At 40.7% G+C, this 19,621-nt stretch overlaps 1 protein-coding gene across 2 annotated transcripts in view; it reads left to right on the plus strand.

Annotated features, from left to right (window-relative positions):
- The window catches only part of DENND1B (DENN domain containing 1B), a 184,398-nt gene that overhangs the window by 2,862 nt on the left and 161,915 nt on the right, over nucleotides 1-19,621 (plus strand). For both annotated transcript variants that reach the window (XM_081194375.1, XM_081194374.1), the window contains exon 2: nucleotides 2,720-2,784. In XM_081194375.1, the coding sequence (XP_081050501.1) occupies nucleotides 2,720-2,784 (65 nt within the window). The remainder of the gene's footprint in view (nucleotides 1-2,719; nucleotides 2,785-19,621) is intronic.

The following is a 19,621-nucleotide window of genomic DNA, read 5'->3' on the forward strand; positions in this document are numbered from 1 at the left end:
TGCATTGGGACTTACGGTATTTCTGAGTAAACATGCAGAGGATTGTATGGCAAATCTTATTTTGTATGTGGATAGGCATGATAGTATTAATTCCTCACCCCAAATTGAAGTTAGGTATGTGTGTGTTGGAATTTTCAGGGGATTAAGGACTAAGCTTTTACCTTCTCTGAATTTTGGTTCAGGATGTACGGTACAATATTGTATTTAAAAGAAGAAAAGGAGGTGTGTGAGAGAAATGGCTCATAGTCACAACCATATTGTTCAATTTAGCTTGCATTTTACATCACACAAATTAAAATGATCTCTATGCATCCTTTTGGGTGTCTTGTCCCACTCTCCAATTGACCTTCTTGAGTGCAGCATGTACATCTTCAGTTGCTTCTACTACACCTGCTTTGACTTATGTACTTACTATTCAGTCACATGATCAAGAGAAGATGACTTCTGACTCTGTATTTACCTGTTTTGTTCATCAGGGGCTACAAGGGCATGGGAACATATGTTATTTGAGAATCTATTATTACTTTTTTAAAAAATATCCTTTTATTTCTGACAATTTAAATTACAAATACAGAAAGAACATAAACATTAAAACAAAATTAGTACATTCTTTAATATGAACTTCTAGTTTGCTCATAGCTCCTCAGGTGTCATTCTGACATTTTTACCATTATCACTTAGGACCTAGCAAAATTATATCATAATTGGTATGTGTGTTAATATTTCAATTTCAGTTCAAATTTCCAACTGATACCTGATTACCCCCCAAAATTAATTACAAAAAAAACAACAGAGAAAAGGAAAAAAAACCCAAAGAGTGTCAAAGACAAACCCTATTAAAACTATAAAGTTCCAAGGGATACCTCTGCTCTATATATTGGAATTCAATAAGGAAGCAGATCAGCACAAGATTACGTGGCTCAGTTGTTGTTATGATGTCTGATCCAAGATGGCAAACAAATCTTCCATTTCTCTATGGGGCCTAACTTGCTTGAGAAGGTTCTTGTTTGTATTATTATTATTATTATTATTTTTTAAAAAAAGTGGTTAAAAAAGGCAGTGGTGAAATGGACAAAATTCTTCCTACATGGAGAGCGACTCTCCTTCCTTCAGTCTAACCCTTAGGTTCTGGATTCTGGTCTCTTGGTTTAAACAAACATTTCTTCATTAGTGAAGCTGCATTGTAACTCTCTTTTGTTCTCTTACATTGGTTATTTTGGGTGGTGGTTTTGTGCTAATCCCCCCCTCCAATGCACAACCCTCTAGTGACTTTTATTCCTCTTGTAACTTCAGAGGAAACTTCTTTTTCTCTCTTCATCTACATGCTGTTCCTGTTCCTGAAATAATTACTGCTTGCTTGTATACTGGTTTCTCTGTTGTTATTAGTCGTGCTGAGCCCAGCATTCTTCTTGAAGAGGTTACGTGCATATGAAGTAAACTGCATTTGATAAGCACTTTTTAGCCAATAATCTCTGAAGTAATCATTTAGAATCCTGGCATTATCCCAGGTTTGCAAATAGCACGTAGTTAATTCCCGGACCAATAAACTGGTTTGTCTTACTAGGATTGTTAAGTGAACACCAGACTGGCCCAAGGTCATGCAGTGAGATTGGGTTCATGGCTGAGTGAGGATTTAAACCCAGCTTTCTCTAGTCCAGATCTGTCTGCTTGGTACATTACACCGACTCCCAAAACATTTACATGACATTAGAAGGAAATACTGGTACTGTCATAAGAACTTGGGACGGAGTTTGCATGGGAAGCAGTCGCTCCATGCTATTTTTTCAGAGCCATATTCACAACATGAAACCAACTCTGAAGCAGTTTAATCCTGAATGCTTTATTTATTTATACGGTTTCATTTATTTATAGCCCACCCTTCCACACATGGCCCCAGGGTGGGCTACATAAAATATCACCATTTCAAAACAATATGCAATTAATGAAAGTTTAAAACCACAAAACTAAACAAAGTTACAAGAGCAGCAAAATAGCAGTGCAACAATGTAGCGGGAGGGAAACCATCCACTCATCCAAAAAAACCTGATGGCCCTTGTGTGGGAGAATGGTCCACAATCAGATGGCTTTAAATAGGGAGTGGTTTTCAGCCGCTGAGCTCTCAGTTCTTTTTTCAAAAACAAGACATTCTTTGACTTTAAAAGTTTGATTTTTATTTCAGTGTTTTAATATGAGCTGGCTGATGTACAGGACTGTAAGGAAACATGCTAACAAGTTAACAGATAACACATTTTTTGTATACGTTGCCCCAGTTGGTTTTTTTTGCTCACTATTGGGGAAAAAGTAATCATTTTTCTCAGAAGATAAAAGCAAATGTTACTTCTGATTTGTGACAGGGTATCTGAGTCATTGCATTTGTCAGCCTCCGTGTGGATTCACATGACTATTTCCCCCCCACATGAGCCCTCCTCCCATCATCCAGTGGTCAGATCCACGTGGAAACAGATTGTGTATTACCTGAACACCACATGTCCTGCAAGATTGAAAATTGTTTGTTGGACATGAATCTTGATGCAATTATGTGTGTATCTCATCATGGATTGATAGAGAGGAATATCTTTGTGATATAAGGAGGAGAACAATTTAAAGTCAACATGCAGTTGAATGTTAACCAAAAGCAGCGATAATACCCTTGTAATCAGATAGTTTGCATTCTTGTGATGCATGCATAACTAATTAAATGTTTTGTTTTTACTTCCAGGGAAAATCCAGAGAGTACTTTTGATTTGGTGCTACAGGTAAAATGCCAGGCTTCTGAAAATGAAGGTAATATACTTTAGCCATTTGTATTCATCCGTATAAATTAAAGGTGCAAAATATATGTTCAGGTTGTTTATTTCACATATCTTTTTAAATGTAGGCAATATATCGAAAGACATATGCTTAATTATTGCTTAAATTGGTTTTTTTATGACACTAGATTTTCAATAATAGGAAAATTAATTACAGCTTACTATGTTACATGTGTTTTATTTACCCCTATTATTGTTAGTTGCGACAAATATAATATTTAATTGGAGACATGCAGCTTACTTTAAGTTCATGCTTTAGCTTTTCTGACCTTTTTCAATTTGCACATTCTAATGAATTTAATAAGTTGTGTTTAGCAGTATGTATAATTAGAATGTTTTAAGCAAGTGATTTTCTCTTTGGCTATGCCCCTGTAAGTAGCCATGCTATTTCAGGACTGTACCATTTAAGGATATAGGTAGGGAGCCATGTCTTAGTTTCTGGCATGCAGAATCATATAATTTGCTTGTGGAGAGTTAGCGTGTATGGGAGAGGCTGCTGGCTAGTGCTAATTTTCTACTTGGAAGGAATTTTTCTTGAAGGAAAGTCGTCACATGTGCTGTCTTTCTTGCATCTTGAAATGGTACCATCCTGAGAGTGCTGTGTCATGTGATTTTTCTTTCCTAACTGTGTAAATCAGTTCTTTTTATTTGTTTGGTTCTTTCATTAGGCTTGGGGCACTGGGTGTCCTATGCCTTCCTTATTAATGGCACCTCTGCAACTTGGGTTGTGAACAAACCTGTTAGGACTAAATTACTTGAGGCAGCAGATACTAGACTTTTTAGATAATACAAAGATGAGGAAAAAGAATATACACAATATCCTGTTTCTAGCATGTCTGTGACAAATAAAATGAGATGAAATGAAGATGCGTGTTTCAAAAAGGAAACAGCATCTCTTCTACTGTTGATTGTTGGTGGCTACCTCTGGTCTACTCTGTATGAAAGGTACAGGAATAACATGCTTAAACAGCCTCTTCTGAAATGTGCTATGTGGTTTGTCTTTGTTTATGCGACCACAAACTTTGAAAGCTTTTCTAGTGTTGTGGGGAGAAAATCAGTATGCCAAAACAGAAGTGTTTTTGTGCCTTTATGCGGAGCTTTCGAAATGGTATGAACAGCACTGAGGTCTCTAGTCATTGAGCAATAGCAATGATCAGCTGTTGAAAATACTGCCATATAAGACATTGCCAAGATTTGTCATTTCCAACATTTGTTGTTTGCAATGTTATGGGCTGCTTCTGTACCGAATCTCAGCTGGTTTGTCTACGCTGGGGATCTGTTTTGCCAGTTTCACCAAGGTATTGTTGCCCTATGGGTTGTTTTGTCTTTGGACTGCATCATTGTTCAGGTTATCATAGGCTGAACTTACTCATGTCATCGACTTGTCCCACTCCCTGCTCTTCTGTGTGCAACACCATTTCATGGTTCCTGTTGGATTGCATGCCTTTCCAACACTGCATTTTGCTTTCCTTCTTTGCATGTGTTTCTGTTTCCTTACTTAAAGTTCACTCTTTGGTCCTCTATTCAGTTACTCCTATACTTGACTCCTGATTCTATTCTCATTCTTGGTTAAAACATACAATTTTCTGATCATGAGACTTTTTTGTGTGCAGTCCGGTACTTTGTACTTCTCATATTAGATCTCTTATAAAGCATCTAGGCATGTCTCACCTTTTCTTTGTTTTTGTGTAGTTTTGTGTTTTCTGATAATTCAGTTCTTTTCTAGAATAATCACACTGGCACTATGTGTATTTTATTTTTCTCCTTCATGCTTCTTGGATGAATGGGGCTGCCCTTGAAAACAGTCTGGAAACTTCAGTTGATCCAAAATGCTGCAGTAGGATTATTAACAAGCACTTTGCTTGGACTGTATCATGCAAGAGTTGCTATGCTTTTGCTGGCTGGTTGGCCTGTCATCTGTTTGTGTGGCTTTTGTGGTGGACTCCATGTGCATATGTGTGTAAAACTGCTGGACTCCGCTGGATCCAGAATATATTGTTTGAGTTGGCAACCCCATATTATTCTGCTGGTTGCCAGTTAATTTCCAAGCGAAATTCAAAGGGCCAGAGCTGACCTTTTAGATTCCTCAATGGCTTGGGCCTTGATAAAAGGCCTTCTATTTAAACTCCTACCACACTGGGCTGGTTTGACTGCAGTGCTAAGCAATAGTTTAGTGTTAATGGAATGAGTCTGAATGAACTGTGGGTTTGTTCATTTGCTCCTCTGATATGGCCATGAAGAGCAGATTGAAAGCTTCTGCTTCTGCTTTTAAACAAATCAGAGTTCCCTGTTAGCCTGAACTTGTGAAACTCTGATTACTTCAAACTCTTGTTAGTGAACAAGCCACAATAGATCCTGGGCTGTTTGAGTTAACCACAGTGTAAATTAACCACAGTTCCTTTGGCTTTGGAAGAAATAGTGAAATTGTATTTCGTCAAAAATGGAAGCAAAAGCCTTTGTTCTTCTTGTGTCCACACTAGAAGGGGGAGTGTGTAAGCCAGAGGCTTCTGCAAGTGTAGTCACGTAGTTTTTAAGCATTATGTACCATTAAGACCATTTAAGTGGTTGCCAGGTACATTCCTTATATGAGCTTACAATGGCATTCTCTAGGAGTGGGGTTTCTTCAGTAGCTGTTTTGTGTGATACACTTCTTCACGAAGACTGCAGGTTGACCTCCATAAAGGTTGTTGGGAAGGACACCCAAGGCCTGTTTCGGCAGGGTAAAATTATTATATTTGGTTTTTATTCAGTCCTGTCGTTTATTGTTTTAGTGACTTTCATTGGGATAGATCCAAAATTTACCTTCCTCTGATGGAATAAGGACATCATTGGATCAAACTCATTCTGGTTTTGGGACTAATAGTTCAGACTTCTTGATAATTCATTGTTGCAAGCTTTCTTTCAGGGCACTATGACTGGAAAGTGGGCTGTAACTGGGTGGGGAGGGGAAGGTGGAAAATATTCTTGAGCCAAGCCTTCTTAAGAGCAATATCCTTGTCTTTTTTCTTTGAATTTCATACCTATCTTAGCTTCTGATCTGGTTACTATTTCTTTAATTTTTTTGTTAAGGTTCAACTTCCCTCACATGCTCCTGCAGCTGCCACCTTAGTTATGATTTGGGTCAGAGAGACGGATGCTTTTAGATGTCTCTTTTGTACGTGTTCCTCTGCCTTCCCCTTTTCATTTTGCCCTTTGTGTCTAGGTTGCTCTTTCATATGGTGAGAGTTGGGTAGTTACACTCTGCACTTTGGAAATAATCACTGTATGAGTTAGATTTTCATACCAGCCTTCTTGGCCACATCCTAGTCAATGTATTTTTAAATGAGAGGATTTGCTGGCAATAACAAGTAAACACTTTTTGAAAAGTCTTAATTATTTTCTTACAGGTGTAAGGTTCCACCCTGTATTACTTATTATCACTTCTGTCTGTGTTATATTTAATTTAGTTTGGTCTCAGGGCAGAGTCCTATCATAGTCTGTCAATTGTTGGTAGCACAGTATAACGAGGACACAGTATACTGGGAATACTATGAATTCATCTGACTGTTAAGGCACAGTATGTGTAAATAATATTTTCAGCTTTGCAAGAGATTAGTTTGGTCATTTTTCTATCTTGAATTCACAAATTCAGCACATGCTTATTTCCTAAATAGGACCCTTTCAAGGTCAATATCACAGAATTGTAGGATTTGAAGGAACTTAATGATAATCTGGGGCCATAGAGGATAAATTCACTTCCAAATCATTTTGATCTTCATCTTGTGTCCCAGGTCTTCAGTTGCATCCATTTTACTACCATTCTCTCCCATCTTTGGATTTAATTCTGAATCAAATAATTTTTTTTAAAGGACCTGGTCTTTTTCAAATGACAAGTAAAACAGTGCCCTGCCTAGGGGCTTTATCAATATGATAGAGTCATTTATTAAACTTTATTCCAGGATCACAGGAAACAACTCTTAAAAATGTAGTTCCAGTGCCACATATCAATGGTGGGTAGGGTCAGAGGCAAAAGTGGGCAGAGCACCTAAGGTGAATTTTACTTCTGTACAGTAGGCTGCTTTCTACATGCACTCACAAATTCTTATCTGTGCTCCACCAAGGCAAGGAAGAAGCATGGTCACAGTTCAAGAACACAGAACTGGTGGGAGATGTGGCCTGGGAAGAGTCTTAAGGGCCAGACAGACAGGCCTGGAGGGTTGCATTTGGCCCCCAGGACTGAAGTTCCACATCCCTCCACTAACAGGGACCCTAATGTTGTATAGGAAGGCATAGCTACTGGTATGTACATTTGGTGAAGGTGGGAGACTTTCTGTTTGAGGTTGTGTGTTAAAACCATAACTCTTTTATTTCCCCCCACTTTGTAAACATTTCCCCCTACTCTGTCTTGATACTGATAACAGTCCTTCCTCTGACTAGCATTTTCTACCTTCCACTTAAATTAATAAATTTAACATAAAATGTAGTGAATTATACAGTTACTTGGTCTGTTGCAGGTCTAGCCTTAAATAGATTTTCATGCTAGGATAATCTTTTGAATATGTCATACTTAGAAATGAGCCCCATTCACCCTCTGTGCCTGCACCCTTTTCTTCTTTATGAAAGAGATTTGTATTTTAAATGGGCTTTCTTCTTTGCATCCCATCTGCTCACTGTGCTTGATCTTGCTGTGAAGTTGGGGTTGAGTTTATGGCATCACAGTCATAAGTGTTGCTGTAGAAATATCAGAAGCAGAAAATTATGGTCTCCCTGCAAAGACTGAGCAGCAGGAAAGACTGGGCTAGGAGGCAAAAAGACCTTAATATGACCTATACAGTTATTGGATTTTTGTTGAAAAATGTCCACTGGTGGAAATTTTCTAAATCTTTCTGTATTTCTTAAAAACCCTTTTGCTGAAGTATTTTTTTAAAATAGTGTAATGCTGGCTTGTTATCTTATAATTAATATGTATCTTCTGATAGGAGTCAGTTTATTCACATTAACACTTCTCTAGTTTGCAGTTGATGGAAAGGTTGTGTCGTGTTACTTCTTATATGTAATATTTGGGCATCAATGACAATTTCTCCCCATCATTCTCCCTCCTACCTCTGATTTCTGTTGCCTTACCTCATCCCAAACCTTGCTTTGTGACTTCCTTCTCCCCCTGCCCGGCTGTCTGGTATGAGGCAGGTGTTCACATATGATAGGGCCTTTTTAGTAACTGAATCTGGGGTTTGGAACTCCAGTTCCCAGGAAGCCTGTTTAGCTTTGTTGCTCCTTGGTTTTTTGGCATATTGTGATTATGCTGTTATTTCGGGGGGGGGGGGGGCTTTGGTGATTAAGCCAAGCTTGACTTGATGCTGAAAAATAAAATATATTTTCTGAGCTTCCTAGGAACTTTTGTATTAGCTTTTTAATATTATAAGCTGCCTTGGATCTTGAAGTGAGGTAAAATAGACTACAAGAATTCCTCAAAAAAGAAAACACGAGACTCTTCAAGCCAATTGCAGCTCACCAACTGTGTGTTGTAGGTAGGTGGGCACTTGCTTGACATGCCATCCCCACTCTCCTTTCAGAGAACTTTTCATTTTCAGTTGGTGGGCTGTTGTATATGGCTGCTGAGGCTGGTAGAAACAGGTTGAAAAATATAGTTTGAGCAGACAACATTACATTAAAAAAAATATATATTGTAAAATCATGTGGAGGCCTTAAGAAAGCAGAAATCCTAGTGTGTTAACACTTATATTAAGATTTGTCAGTTTCACATTGACAGCTTCTTCCACTTTTGTTGTGGGATTGAGGAAGAAAGATGCCTGTCTATGTAACAAAATGACACTAGTCTTTGCTGGACCAGAAAGGAATCCGGTGCTTACTGTTTAAGCCCACAGTGGGCATCACTTTTGGGTGGAGAGCAACTTCCCTGATGGTTTGGTTGCTAACCAAAACATTTGTTTCCTTCTCAGTGAGGTTTTCCAGCTCATATTGCAATTCAGTCTAATATTAGGAACATAGGAAGCTGTCTTATACAGAGTCAGACCATTTGTCCATCTAGATCAGGATTTGCCAAACTTGGATCTCCAGCTGGTTTTTGACTGCAACTCCCATCATCCCTAGCTGTCAGGAATGATGGAAATTGCAGTCCAAAAACAGTTGGAGACCCACATTTGGGAAACCCTGATCTAACACATTATTATCTACTCTCCATGGTCTCAGGCTTTTCTACCCCTGCCTGGAGATAGTGGGTATTGAACATTGGATCTTTTGCACAGCAAGCATATTCTCTGCCACTGAGCTACACCCCTTCCCCAGAACTGGAAATATTGCTGGACCAAACTAACTTTGCAAGGCATACTACTGGTTACATTTCAATTTGTGTTGAGTCTTCACAGACATCCTGGCCAAAGCATTTCAGGCCACACCTGCAGGATGCTGCTGATAACTGCTTGCAAGTTGACAGCTCTTGGCTTTGTGGCTAGTGCAGGTGAACATACAAAGGCATCAAGCAGATGGTTCTGCCCTATATATCTTGCTGAAAAAAGTATGTGGTATCCAAGAACAAGTAAAAGGAGACAAGTGCTTGGCAATTACTGCTGAACAACTGCTGGCTTCTTGTTAAGCTCAAGCTTTTGATTCAAACATGTCTGAACCGTCATTTGAACTTTACTATTATTTAGTGGACTGTACATTGTAAGGGATGAATGGCAAAATTCAGTGGAAACCTAGCCATATATGTGTGCTTCAGCACCAGGGACCCAGGTTCCAGGAGTGTGCATTGCCATGGCACAAGTATAGTCTTGAGTCTGGCAAATGGGGAAGACTCTTTGACTCTGTTCCACTTGCTAGGCAGCCTTCTGGCCCAGTCTGTATGAGAACAGATGCCATAAAAGAATGACTGGCATCCTATATAGCAGCCTTTTCTCTTTGGCATAGTGCCAGTCACCACCCCTGCACTGACATGGTGGGAAAGAGATATGGTCTCAGTACTGGTACAGGGTGCATTGCACCCCATGTGAAATTGCACTGATGCAGTGCTTCAGAAGGCAGGATGTTAGCCAAGCCCTGCTGCAAGGAACGGCTTCCTGCCCAACAGCTGTTGAGTGGAGTAGTGCAGCATTAGAGAGAACTCATAAAGTCATTTAAAAACATTTTAAAACTTTACTTCTGGACCTTTACCTTGAACCTTCTTCATTTGGTGGCTATAGAAGGGATTCTACTCAGGGGAGTCCCTCTGCCTCAGAGCACCACAAGCCCAGAGACGCTGGGAAAGCCACACAGGGAAGACCTGCTGGAAACCAGCTTTCCTGCCTCTCACCTCTGAGCGCGGTAGCAGAGCAGCAGCAGGGGCCCCACACGCCTTTTTCAAGCCAGCAAACACCAGAGTCCTGCTGCTTCATAATCTACAGTATAGGGAAAATTCTCTTTGGGCTCCAGGGAGGGTCTCCTCAAGAGCCACGAGGACTTTCCAGTATTGTGATGCTGAAGTTTGTAAGCAGAGGGGAAGACTGAGAAAGGCTTTATGGTGGCTTAAAAAGTATCCAGGATTCAGGAACCGAAGTCACATTTGGGTTTGTGCTGCTAAGTTGTGTCAAACAGAGATAGGCAGTGAGCAGTCGATAGGTCACAGTTTGCAATCTGCAGCTCTTTGTTGAAATACTGGGAATTGTGCTCCTGTTTGGAGGGTGTTTTATTAGCAGGAATAACGACTGTGTTAATCAGTTACCCTTCTAACTTCTTAAGATGTAGAGACCTCTGTAATCAATTATATATCTGAAAATGAATTCTTAGGCATCCAGACCTGAAAGTGAGGGAGATGTGTGTCAAGTGATTTGCATGTTGTTGTGTGAGGGCCAGCTGGGATGGTACAGTGGTACCTCAGGTTACATATGCTTCAGGTTACAGACTCCACTAACCCAGAAATAGTACCTCAGGTTAAGAACTTTACTTCAGGATGAGAACAGAATCCGGAGGCACGGCGGCAGTAGGAGGCCCCATTAGCTAAAGTGGTGCTTCAGGTTAAGAACAGTTTCAGGTTAAGCACGGACCTCCGGAACGAATTAAGTACTTATCCCGAGGTACCACTGTATTGATTGCTAATTTCATTTAATAGGCTTGAAGAGTGTAATTTAGTAACTTTGGTGGGCTACTTTTGAAAAATCATCTTATGCTCTTAGAATTTTCCATTAAGTCTCAGAACAATAGTGTTAGCATGTTATTTTCCCTAAATGGTAACATTATGTTTCAAGTAGAATTTAGGTTGTTTGCATGCTGATACCTGGATGTACATTGTGGTTGTATGTTAATCTGTTCATTAGATAACCTTTTGATTGTAGGGGTAGTCAACTAAGTTTTACTCAGAGTAGACCTATTGAAAATAATAGCCCTAACTTGGTCATGTTCATTAATTTCAGTGAGTCTGATTCAAACATAGTTGAACACCACCCTATATCTGTAGTGTAGGCAACTTAATGCTAAATTAGGGATCGTTTACTGTATATGGATTTGGTTCTCAGAATAGAAATGACAGGGGGATGGTATAAATAATGAAGGAAATTTGATTATCCCCTTTGTGTTTTAAATTTAGGTGTACATCTTTGTTCTCCTTTGAGCAAACAGGAAGTTGTATGTGATCATCTCAACCACGTTTGCCTTAAATAGACAAATAATGCCACAGTGTTGTCATAACAGTTGTGTGCTAAAGGCTCACTGAAACCACATTTCAGTTACAGAAGCTGATGTTTTAAATTTGTACATCTGATTCTGGACAATAACACCAGCTGTTAAAAGGAGATAACCTTATTTATTTAAATAATTTATAAACTGCCCATCACTCAAGAATATTAAAATACAAAATTAGACCAATCAAAGTATGTTAATTCACTTTGAAAAACCAGCATGAACATTATCAAATTATGCTACCATGTAAAAGCCTGGTTGAATAAAAAAGCCTGAAGGAGATGCCTAAAATAACAAATTGTTGATTTGATTACAAGTTCCAGGGAGGAGTGCATTGCAAAGTGTGGGCACCACACTAAAAATTCTGGGCCTAGTACTTGTTAAAATAACTTTTTGGGCATGTAGCAGAAGAGTTCAAGCAGGGTTCCATGAAGAGGTGAACTTCCATGCAAGCAGGTTCTAGGCCGCTTAGGGCTTTGTATATCAGCAGTAAAAACCTCAAACTCTTTCCAGTAGGTAATTGGCAGTCAGTGAAGATTATTTTATGTACTGTTACATACTGGTGGTAGGTTGCTCCTAAGAGCAGCTTAGCCACAGCATTCTGCACCAGCTGCAGCTTCTAGACCGGCCTTAATGGCAACCCCACATAGAGCACAGTGGTACCTCGGGTTATGAACTTAATTCGTTCTGGAGGTTTGTTCTTAACCAGAAACATTTCTTAACCTGAGGTACCATTTTCGCTAATGGGGTCTCCCGCTGCTGCCATGCGATTTCCGTTCTCATCCTGGGGCAAAGTTCGCAAGCCGAGGTACCACTTCCGGGTTAGTGGAGTTTGTAACCCGAAGTGTTTGTAACCCGAAGCATTTGTAGTCCTAGGTACCACTGTAATTCAACCTTGAGGTTACCAATGCATGGATCACCGTGGCCAAACTGTTCCTATCCAAGAATTATTATAGTTGCCAATACTGATAGAAGGTGCTCCAAGCCACTTAGGCTATTTGGACTAGTGACAAAGATGAATCCAGGAATATCCCCAACCAACACATGATTGTGTGTGTGTGTGTGTGTGTGTGTGTGTGTGTGTGTGTTTGTTTCTCCCCAACCCTGTTTAGAACAGACAATCAACATATCTACCAGACCTAGGAACCACTCACCCACAGGGCCCCCATCTTGCCAGAATTCAGCTTCAATCTACAGGCCTTCATCCAGTCCACCACTGCATATCGGGACTGGTTTATGACTAACACACGTACATACAGATGCAGAATATGTACACACGAGGCAACAGCCTATAAATTTGTTTTCAGACGGCAACCCCCTTTCTTTTTCCCAAGCTGTATAATCAGAAAAAAGTTTTGAAGTATCAATTTATTTTTGACAAGTAGAATACCACCCCTTCCAGTTATTCTGAAATAAGGTAGGAAGAGGGATAAAAGCCAGAAAAAATAGGTGGAAATGAAGGAACAAACTCTGATGGGATGAAAGAATGAGACAGTTTTCGGAGGCTCTGGGAGCCACATAAAATGAGGTTGGGGGCTGCATGCAGACTACCTGCACTCTGTTCAGCCATCACACTCTCAGTTTCTGGGTCAAGCATTCTCAAACTTTGCAACAATTAGTGGCCTGATTCTGATCATTTATTCATTCTCACCATGATCCTGTGAGATGCATATTAGACTGAATGATAGTGAGTAGCCCAAGGTAACCCAAATTCTCTTCCTGGCTGAGTAAGGATTTTTATTTATTTATTGCAAAAGTAAGTCCTGCTGATATCAAAAGACTCCCTTGCATACAAAGACTTGGTCCAAAGTGCTATTTTAGGTGCATCCAAGGGCATAGGCTTGCCTAGGGTTTTTGCTTTTTTACTACTTTGAACAGCAAGCCACCATGTCATATCACAAACTGCCTTTGAACTCTAAGCTTCAAAAGTGGCTTGTGAGTTGGCATTGTTTACAAATTCAAAACCCCATTGGGCACACAAAGCTAGCTGTATGGTTCTTTGGGTCCTGGCTTTGTTCTTCTGGATACAGGAGCTGGACAAACCATTCAGCTAGCTGAAGATCTATAGTTTTTTGCACAAACATGAAAAGCTCCTGTAATACTGCTCTCACAAACCTCTTTGCATGTGGTTTCAAATATGTCTCTTGGGACAATTGTGGCCTAAATGTACCTTTAAGAAGAGAAGTGTTTTCTGAACTGTTTTGGGTGGGGTGTAGTTTCTTGACATTTTTCCCTCTTCTCTTTCTGTTCCCATTATCTACTTATGTCTTCACCTTACTACTTAATGATTCCTGGCCCTTTGGGAAAACCCACCTCACACTTTAAGAACATTGATTTTAGCCACAGACGTATTTTCTTTGTAAAAAATGTGTGTTTTAAATGTCATCTTCTTTTTAAAAGTGTTTTATCACATTACAAGCATGATAAATGACAAAAAGTCAGCCTCTTATGTTAGAACACTATAGTATTGTGGTGTAATTTAACAGATTCTTTGTTGAAAACTAATTATATCATATTTAGAGGATGTCTTGAACCAGTGTTTTTCAAGAGACATGCTCTCTTCAAATAGCGATTATAATGGGACTTACAAACACAGAAATAGAAAAGATTATATATTTTATGTTCCTATGGGGGTTTGAAGAGGAGGAGAGTTATTAGGGTCTTCACAGTATAACTTGGAAATTGTGTGCTCAGGGACTATGATTACTACTGTGTAATCTGTTGGTGGGTGGGTGGGTGGGTGGGTGAAGGAGAGAGATTGCTACTGTCTTGTTCCCTTATCTCCTGTCTGCAAAGAATTTTCTGCAGCACTCTTCACCACTGCTGGCAAGGTATTTGGTATGCATATCATGGAAGAGATAGGAGAAGCAGGTCAAGGAAACTTTATTATTGTGACCCTCCCCCATTCCTAACCTTTTAGAAGTAGGGAGGGCTGACCCAGTTCTTAAAGACCTGGGAGATGCAGGGTGGAAGGGAGTGTGGGGAGTTTGGTATCACCTTGCCAGTTGGGACCAAAAAATGTAGAGCAGGCTGTCTGATAGGATGTTGATGAAGATGAATTTAGTGTGGTCTGGTATCTGTTTCTGTAGAATTCCTCATGCTAGTGAAAACAGAAAGAAAAGAGGTCAGCTATAAACAACACACACAGAAGGCTTTGTAAACCTTGATTCCCAAATGTTACAAGTTTGGATTGTTCTCTTTTGCACACATCATTTCTGCAGAAAGCAGCAGCCCAGTCAGTGTGCCGAGAAGACTGCTTTGATCCAAACACAGCACTGCCCAACTATAGTGTAGGGGGGAGATTCCAGCTCCTTTCAGCCACATGCTCTTTTTGTTGTTAAAAATAATCTCTCTCTCCCCCCCCCCCATCTTGTGGCTTATATTTGAACAGGTTGGCATATGAAAAAGCAAATGTGGCTTCTGGCATAGCACCTCATTTCTTCCTGAGGTGACCACCTCTGATGATTTTGCTTTATATGTTTTTTTTAAACTATTCAGAACTAGAACTGGCATACTTCTGGTGTCCTACGTTATAATGGCAAAAGTTTGTGGGGTTGGGGTGAAGCCCATGTTTGTGATAAGCTAGGCAAAGTCATTGATACCAGAGAGCTGAATTGAAGCTAGTGCACTGCATTTCTTCAAATGAAATGTGTTGGTCAGGATTCAAAGTGCTCTTCCACAGAACTTCTCATGACATCCTTTCCGCAACATCTGTCTTGTGATGCTTATGAATCAGGGATGGCTTGCTGGATCATGGGGTAGGGAGAAAGGCACCCAGGACTCCTCCTGCATGTGAAGTCTGGGCACACAATTCTTTGGCTCATAGCTATCAACTTTGATTCATATTCTACAACACATTGTTTTCATAAGAGGATCTTTTTCCTAATTGCTTTCAAGTTTGCATGCTCTGTATTTTGCTAAAGAGCAATATATGTCTTGCTCTGCCTGTGTTGTGTCCTCCCACACCTTGAAGAGGATGGAATGCTGTGTTTCCTCTCTGATTCACTGCAACATTACTTTAATGCTATGGTAAGGATCTGGTTTTAAAGGGACGCGGGTGGCGCTGTGGGTTAAACCACAGAGCCTAGGACTTGCCGATCAGAAGGTCGGCGGTTCAAATCCCCATGACAGGGTGAGCTCCCATTGCTCTGTCCCAGCTCCTGCCAACCTAGCATTTTGGAAGCACCTCAAAGTGCAAGTAGATAAATAGGTACCGCTCCGGCGCAAAGGTAAATGGCATTTCCGTGCACTGCTCTGGTTCACCAGAAGCGGCTTAGTCATGCTAGCCACATGACCCGAAAGCTGTACGCTGGTTCCCTCGGCCAGTAAAGCGAGATGAGCACTGCAACCCCAGAGTCGTCTGCGACTGGACCTAACGGTCAGGGGTCCCTTTACCTAAGGATCTGATTGGGACAGGTGTTTTGTTATGTAAATCCAGTAAACCCAATTGTAATTTATTGTAAAATAGGTTCTTTTCTCCATTGTTCCATTGTCCACTACTAGCACTGTGAATGCCAACAGCATGCCCATAATGCTGTAGAGCACATCCTTCCCACCGAGGAATTCAAATGTAAGGCTTTGTTGTTTGGACAGATACTTCTTATAACTGGATGACCCAACGCAAGCCCTGACCTTACTCTGGTGTTGCAGGAACGCCAACAGGAATGCACGCAGATATGCTGGTGCAGACGTCTAAGATCAGACTGCAGTAAGACCGCAATTTATGCAGGGTGGATTGCACCTAACGCCAAAATCGTGTATAGTCAAAACCCATTGGGTTCAATGGCGAGTGCGATTGCCAATGCCATTTTTCCCGGACTCCCACTACCTTTCTAACTTTTCTTTTAAAAATGTCATGCACATAAATATAAATACATAAGTTGCAGACATAAATATAAATACATAAGTTGCAGACTTTCTGTGTAGTTCATTGAATACAACAAAGTTAACGTTTGCCAGTCTACAACCATTTCTTATGGGTGCCACACAAGTTGGCGGAGGATGTATATGCATGCTGCGCCCCATCACACCTCGCTCCGCCCCACCCTCATTCTGTTCCACCCTACCCCATTACACCCTTTTTATTATGTGCTTTGTGACTTTTTTCAGTCACTTCCTAGTTCAGCACACATGTGTAATTGTGCGTCTTTCGGACACATGTTAATTGGTTGTTGCCTTTATTAGCTGAAATGTGAGCTTAAACCTAAAAAAGAGTAATGATAAAACTAGGCACTGATTGTATGGCAGATATGTAGGGTGGTATTCAAGTAAGTTTTCCTCAGGGTAGGCCCATTGAAATTAATGAACATAGCTGAGGTAGGACCACTAATTTCAGTGGGTCTAATACTGAGTAATACGTAGTTGAATTCTACCTGTAATCTGCTGTAGTTCTTTATTTTTCTAAAAAAAAAAATGCTTTTTAAGTTAGATTACTAAATAGGTGAGATACTTATTTTCAAAGCTACTATCTGCAGGCTATTCTGATAGTTACATGGTTATTAATTTGCTGGAAGTGTAGATCCAGATATTTATTGGCTTGCTTAATTCCAGTGAACATGTTTGAGTGAAAAGGAGCAAAAGTGATGAGCAATGCTCAAAATAATTTATAGAAAATTCTAGCACTGTGTTACAGGGTAGCCAGAAATTTTCCCTGTGTAGCAGTGCTAGAATTAATTTAACAACTGTAGGACTTATTCAGAAGAGAAGGGAGGGGGGAATCCAGCAGTTATTGCTGAATGGAACACAAAACGACTTCCCACTGTGAATGCACTCTTTGAGAAACAAGGATATGCTTTGAGCTGTCTTTATTTAGACTACTGATGAGGGCAGTTTTCCTTTCCATAGAATGTTTGTGTCTTGATGGTGTTCAAGGAAATTATTTTTACAAGCTAGGAAATCACTTTGTATCTTGCAGTGTTATTTGGCGGCAGCATCCTTAAAGGAAATCCAGTGTTTTCCCCTTGACTATAAAAGGTTGCATAGGAAGGCTTAAAATGGTAGCTCCTAAGATATTGTGGCTAGTGCTTGGGGGTCATGGTCAGGATTTCACCAGCTGATTTGCTAGCAGAGGCAGGGGCCCTATCAGAGCTGATCCATATGCAGTTGCCCAAAATGTGGTAGGAGTTGAGCCAGGAAGCCAAAGTCAGGGAACAAGTCTGGTGTTGGAGCCACGAGCAAGGCAGGAATTGGCACAGAGAAGCAATGCAGAAATTGTGTCCAAGGCCAGAAATGAAGACAGAAGAGCAGTTCCAATGACCTTCTAAGGTGGATGTGGCCAGTCCAAGGCCCGAGGGCATTTAGCCCTTCAGTTCTGTGGCTCTTACTTGGCCACATGTGAGAGCTCTTGGTCACACCTACAAGCCTACTTGTGTAAGGCTGAACACATGTATGTTGGGGGAGAGCCAAGGCGTGTCATCCCAACGCATGCATGTGTGCTGAGTGTATATACCATGTCATCTAGAAAGAGCTAAAGTTAAAAACTACCCAAATAATGAAAAGTTTTATAGAATTGCAATGAGGAATGCTGGAGATAAAGCAATAAACCTGTGGAGAGTTTCTGGAGCCTCTTGTGGGGGCCAATCTACTGGCTTTAGGCTCAGAGCAATGCTTTGCCACATGTTGTTTCCATGATGACCTGGAGCTCCCCAGATTTCTGTTGGATGGTGGCAGCTGCTTCTCTTCCTGTTCTCTACCAACAGTTCTCTTACTTCTTTTCTTTAATTGTTCCTCACAATTGTTTGGGCAGGGGAATTATGACCCTGAGCCTAGTTCACATGTGCAAATGAATCAGGTGGTGCTGATAGACCACATGTGATCTTTTGCTAAAGTCCCACAGAAACCTAGGAACCTATGCTCTGTGGATAGCAGTACAAACAGATATCTCTGTAAATGTAACTTTCAGATAGTTCATGAGAAATTCAGGGATCTTGTTCCCACAAGTGATTTTTCTTAGTATTGTGTGCATGTGTGTGTGGTATTATTTTTATTTCTTACTATGTTACATTTTTTTTTGTTTTTATATTGTAAACTGCCCTGTGATCCTCAGATGAAGGACGCCTTAGAAAAATGAATGAATGTCTGGTTTGTTCAACATAATTTTGTCAATACAAATCTTAACATAGATTGAGTTATCTATACTGACTTTGCCTCTCATCATTAGAACTTACTTCCAAAACCAATGAAGTTTCCTAAGCATGCTTTAGTTGCTCATTTACTTGCCTTGTAAAGGGGTCAACAAGGAATTTAAATGTGTTATTGCATAAGAAACTCATTTCAGCAAAGCAGAAGTTACAGAGGATACAGGTGAGTAAGCTTTTAAAAATAGAAACTTAGATCCTTCCAATTTAATAACGCCCTGTGCAATTAAATGCAGAATGTTGTTATTAATGTTTAGGTGCCTTGCCCTCCCATAGAGATGCATGAGCAACACTGTGCTGAAGTGTTAATCTTAACATTTCCTTCCTGAGTCACTCATTTCCACGAAAGTGCTGTTCAGCTTGGGGATGAGAAGATAGTAAAAAAATGCATCTTGCAGAAGATAATGGCTACTTCTTTCAGTCACACAAGTTTTGGGGCTGTGGATTAAGTATAGGATTGTGCCAGTGATAAAGCTCAGAGAGTACACTCACGGATTCAGCTGAAGAGAAACTTAGGTTGCAGTCCTCTGGTGCATTGACCTGGCAGTAAACTCATCTGAATGTACTATTAGAACTGACTTGGTAGAGGATTGTGTTGCTTGTCACGGTTCTGATTGTACCCACTTCTTGAACAGTATACCCAACTCTGGGTTTTTTCTCCCTTTCAGGCTAGCTAAAGAAAGGGAGGGTTTTTCCCCATCTTGTTAAGCTCTTACTCCCTTGCTTTCTGTTTGATGTGCATGTGGACGTGGCTGCTGCCGCATGCTCCCCCCCCCCCAGCGGGATAGAAGCCACTGCCACTGCTGGGGGGGGGGCAGAGTGCAGAAGTTGAACAGCACCCTCTATGCCCTGACCCCCCCCCAGCACATGAGTGTCTGCCCGTCAGCGGTGGGGACTGGGTGAGCATGGAGGGCATCCTCTTCCAGCCCCCGCTGCTGATGTACCGGCACACATATGCCAGGCGGGGCACAGAGGGTGAAGAGCATGCTCCATACTCTATCCCCACCCAAGCACCAGTGGGGCGTG

Source organism: Podarcis bocagei (assembly GCF_964188305.1).
Source record: "Podarcis bocagei genome assembly, chromosome: 5".
In the NCBI taxonomy this organism is placed as follows: domain Eukaryota; kingdom Metazoa; phylum Chordata; class Lepidosauria; order Squamata; family Lacertidae; genus Podarcis; species Podarcis bocagei.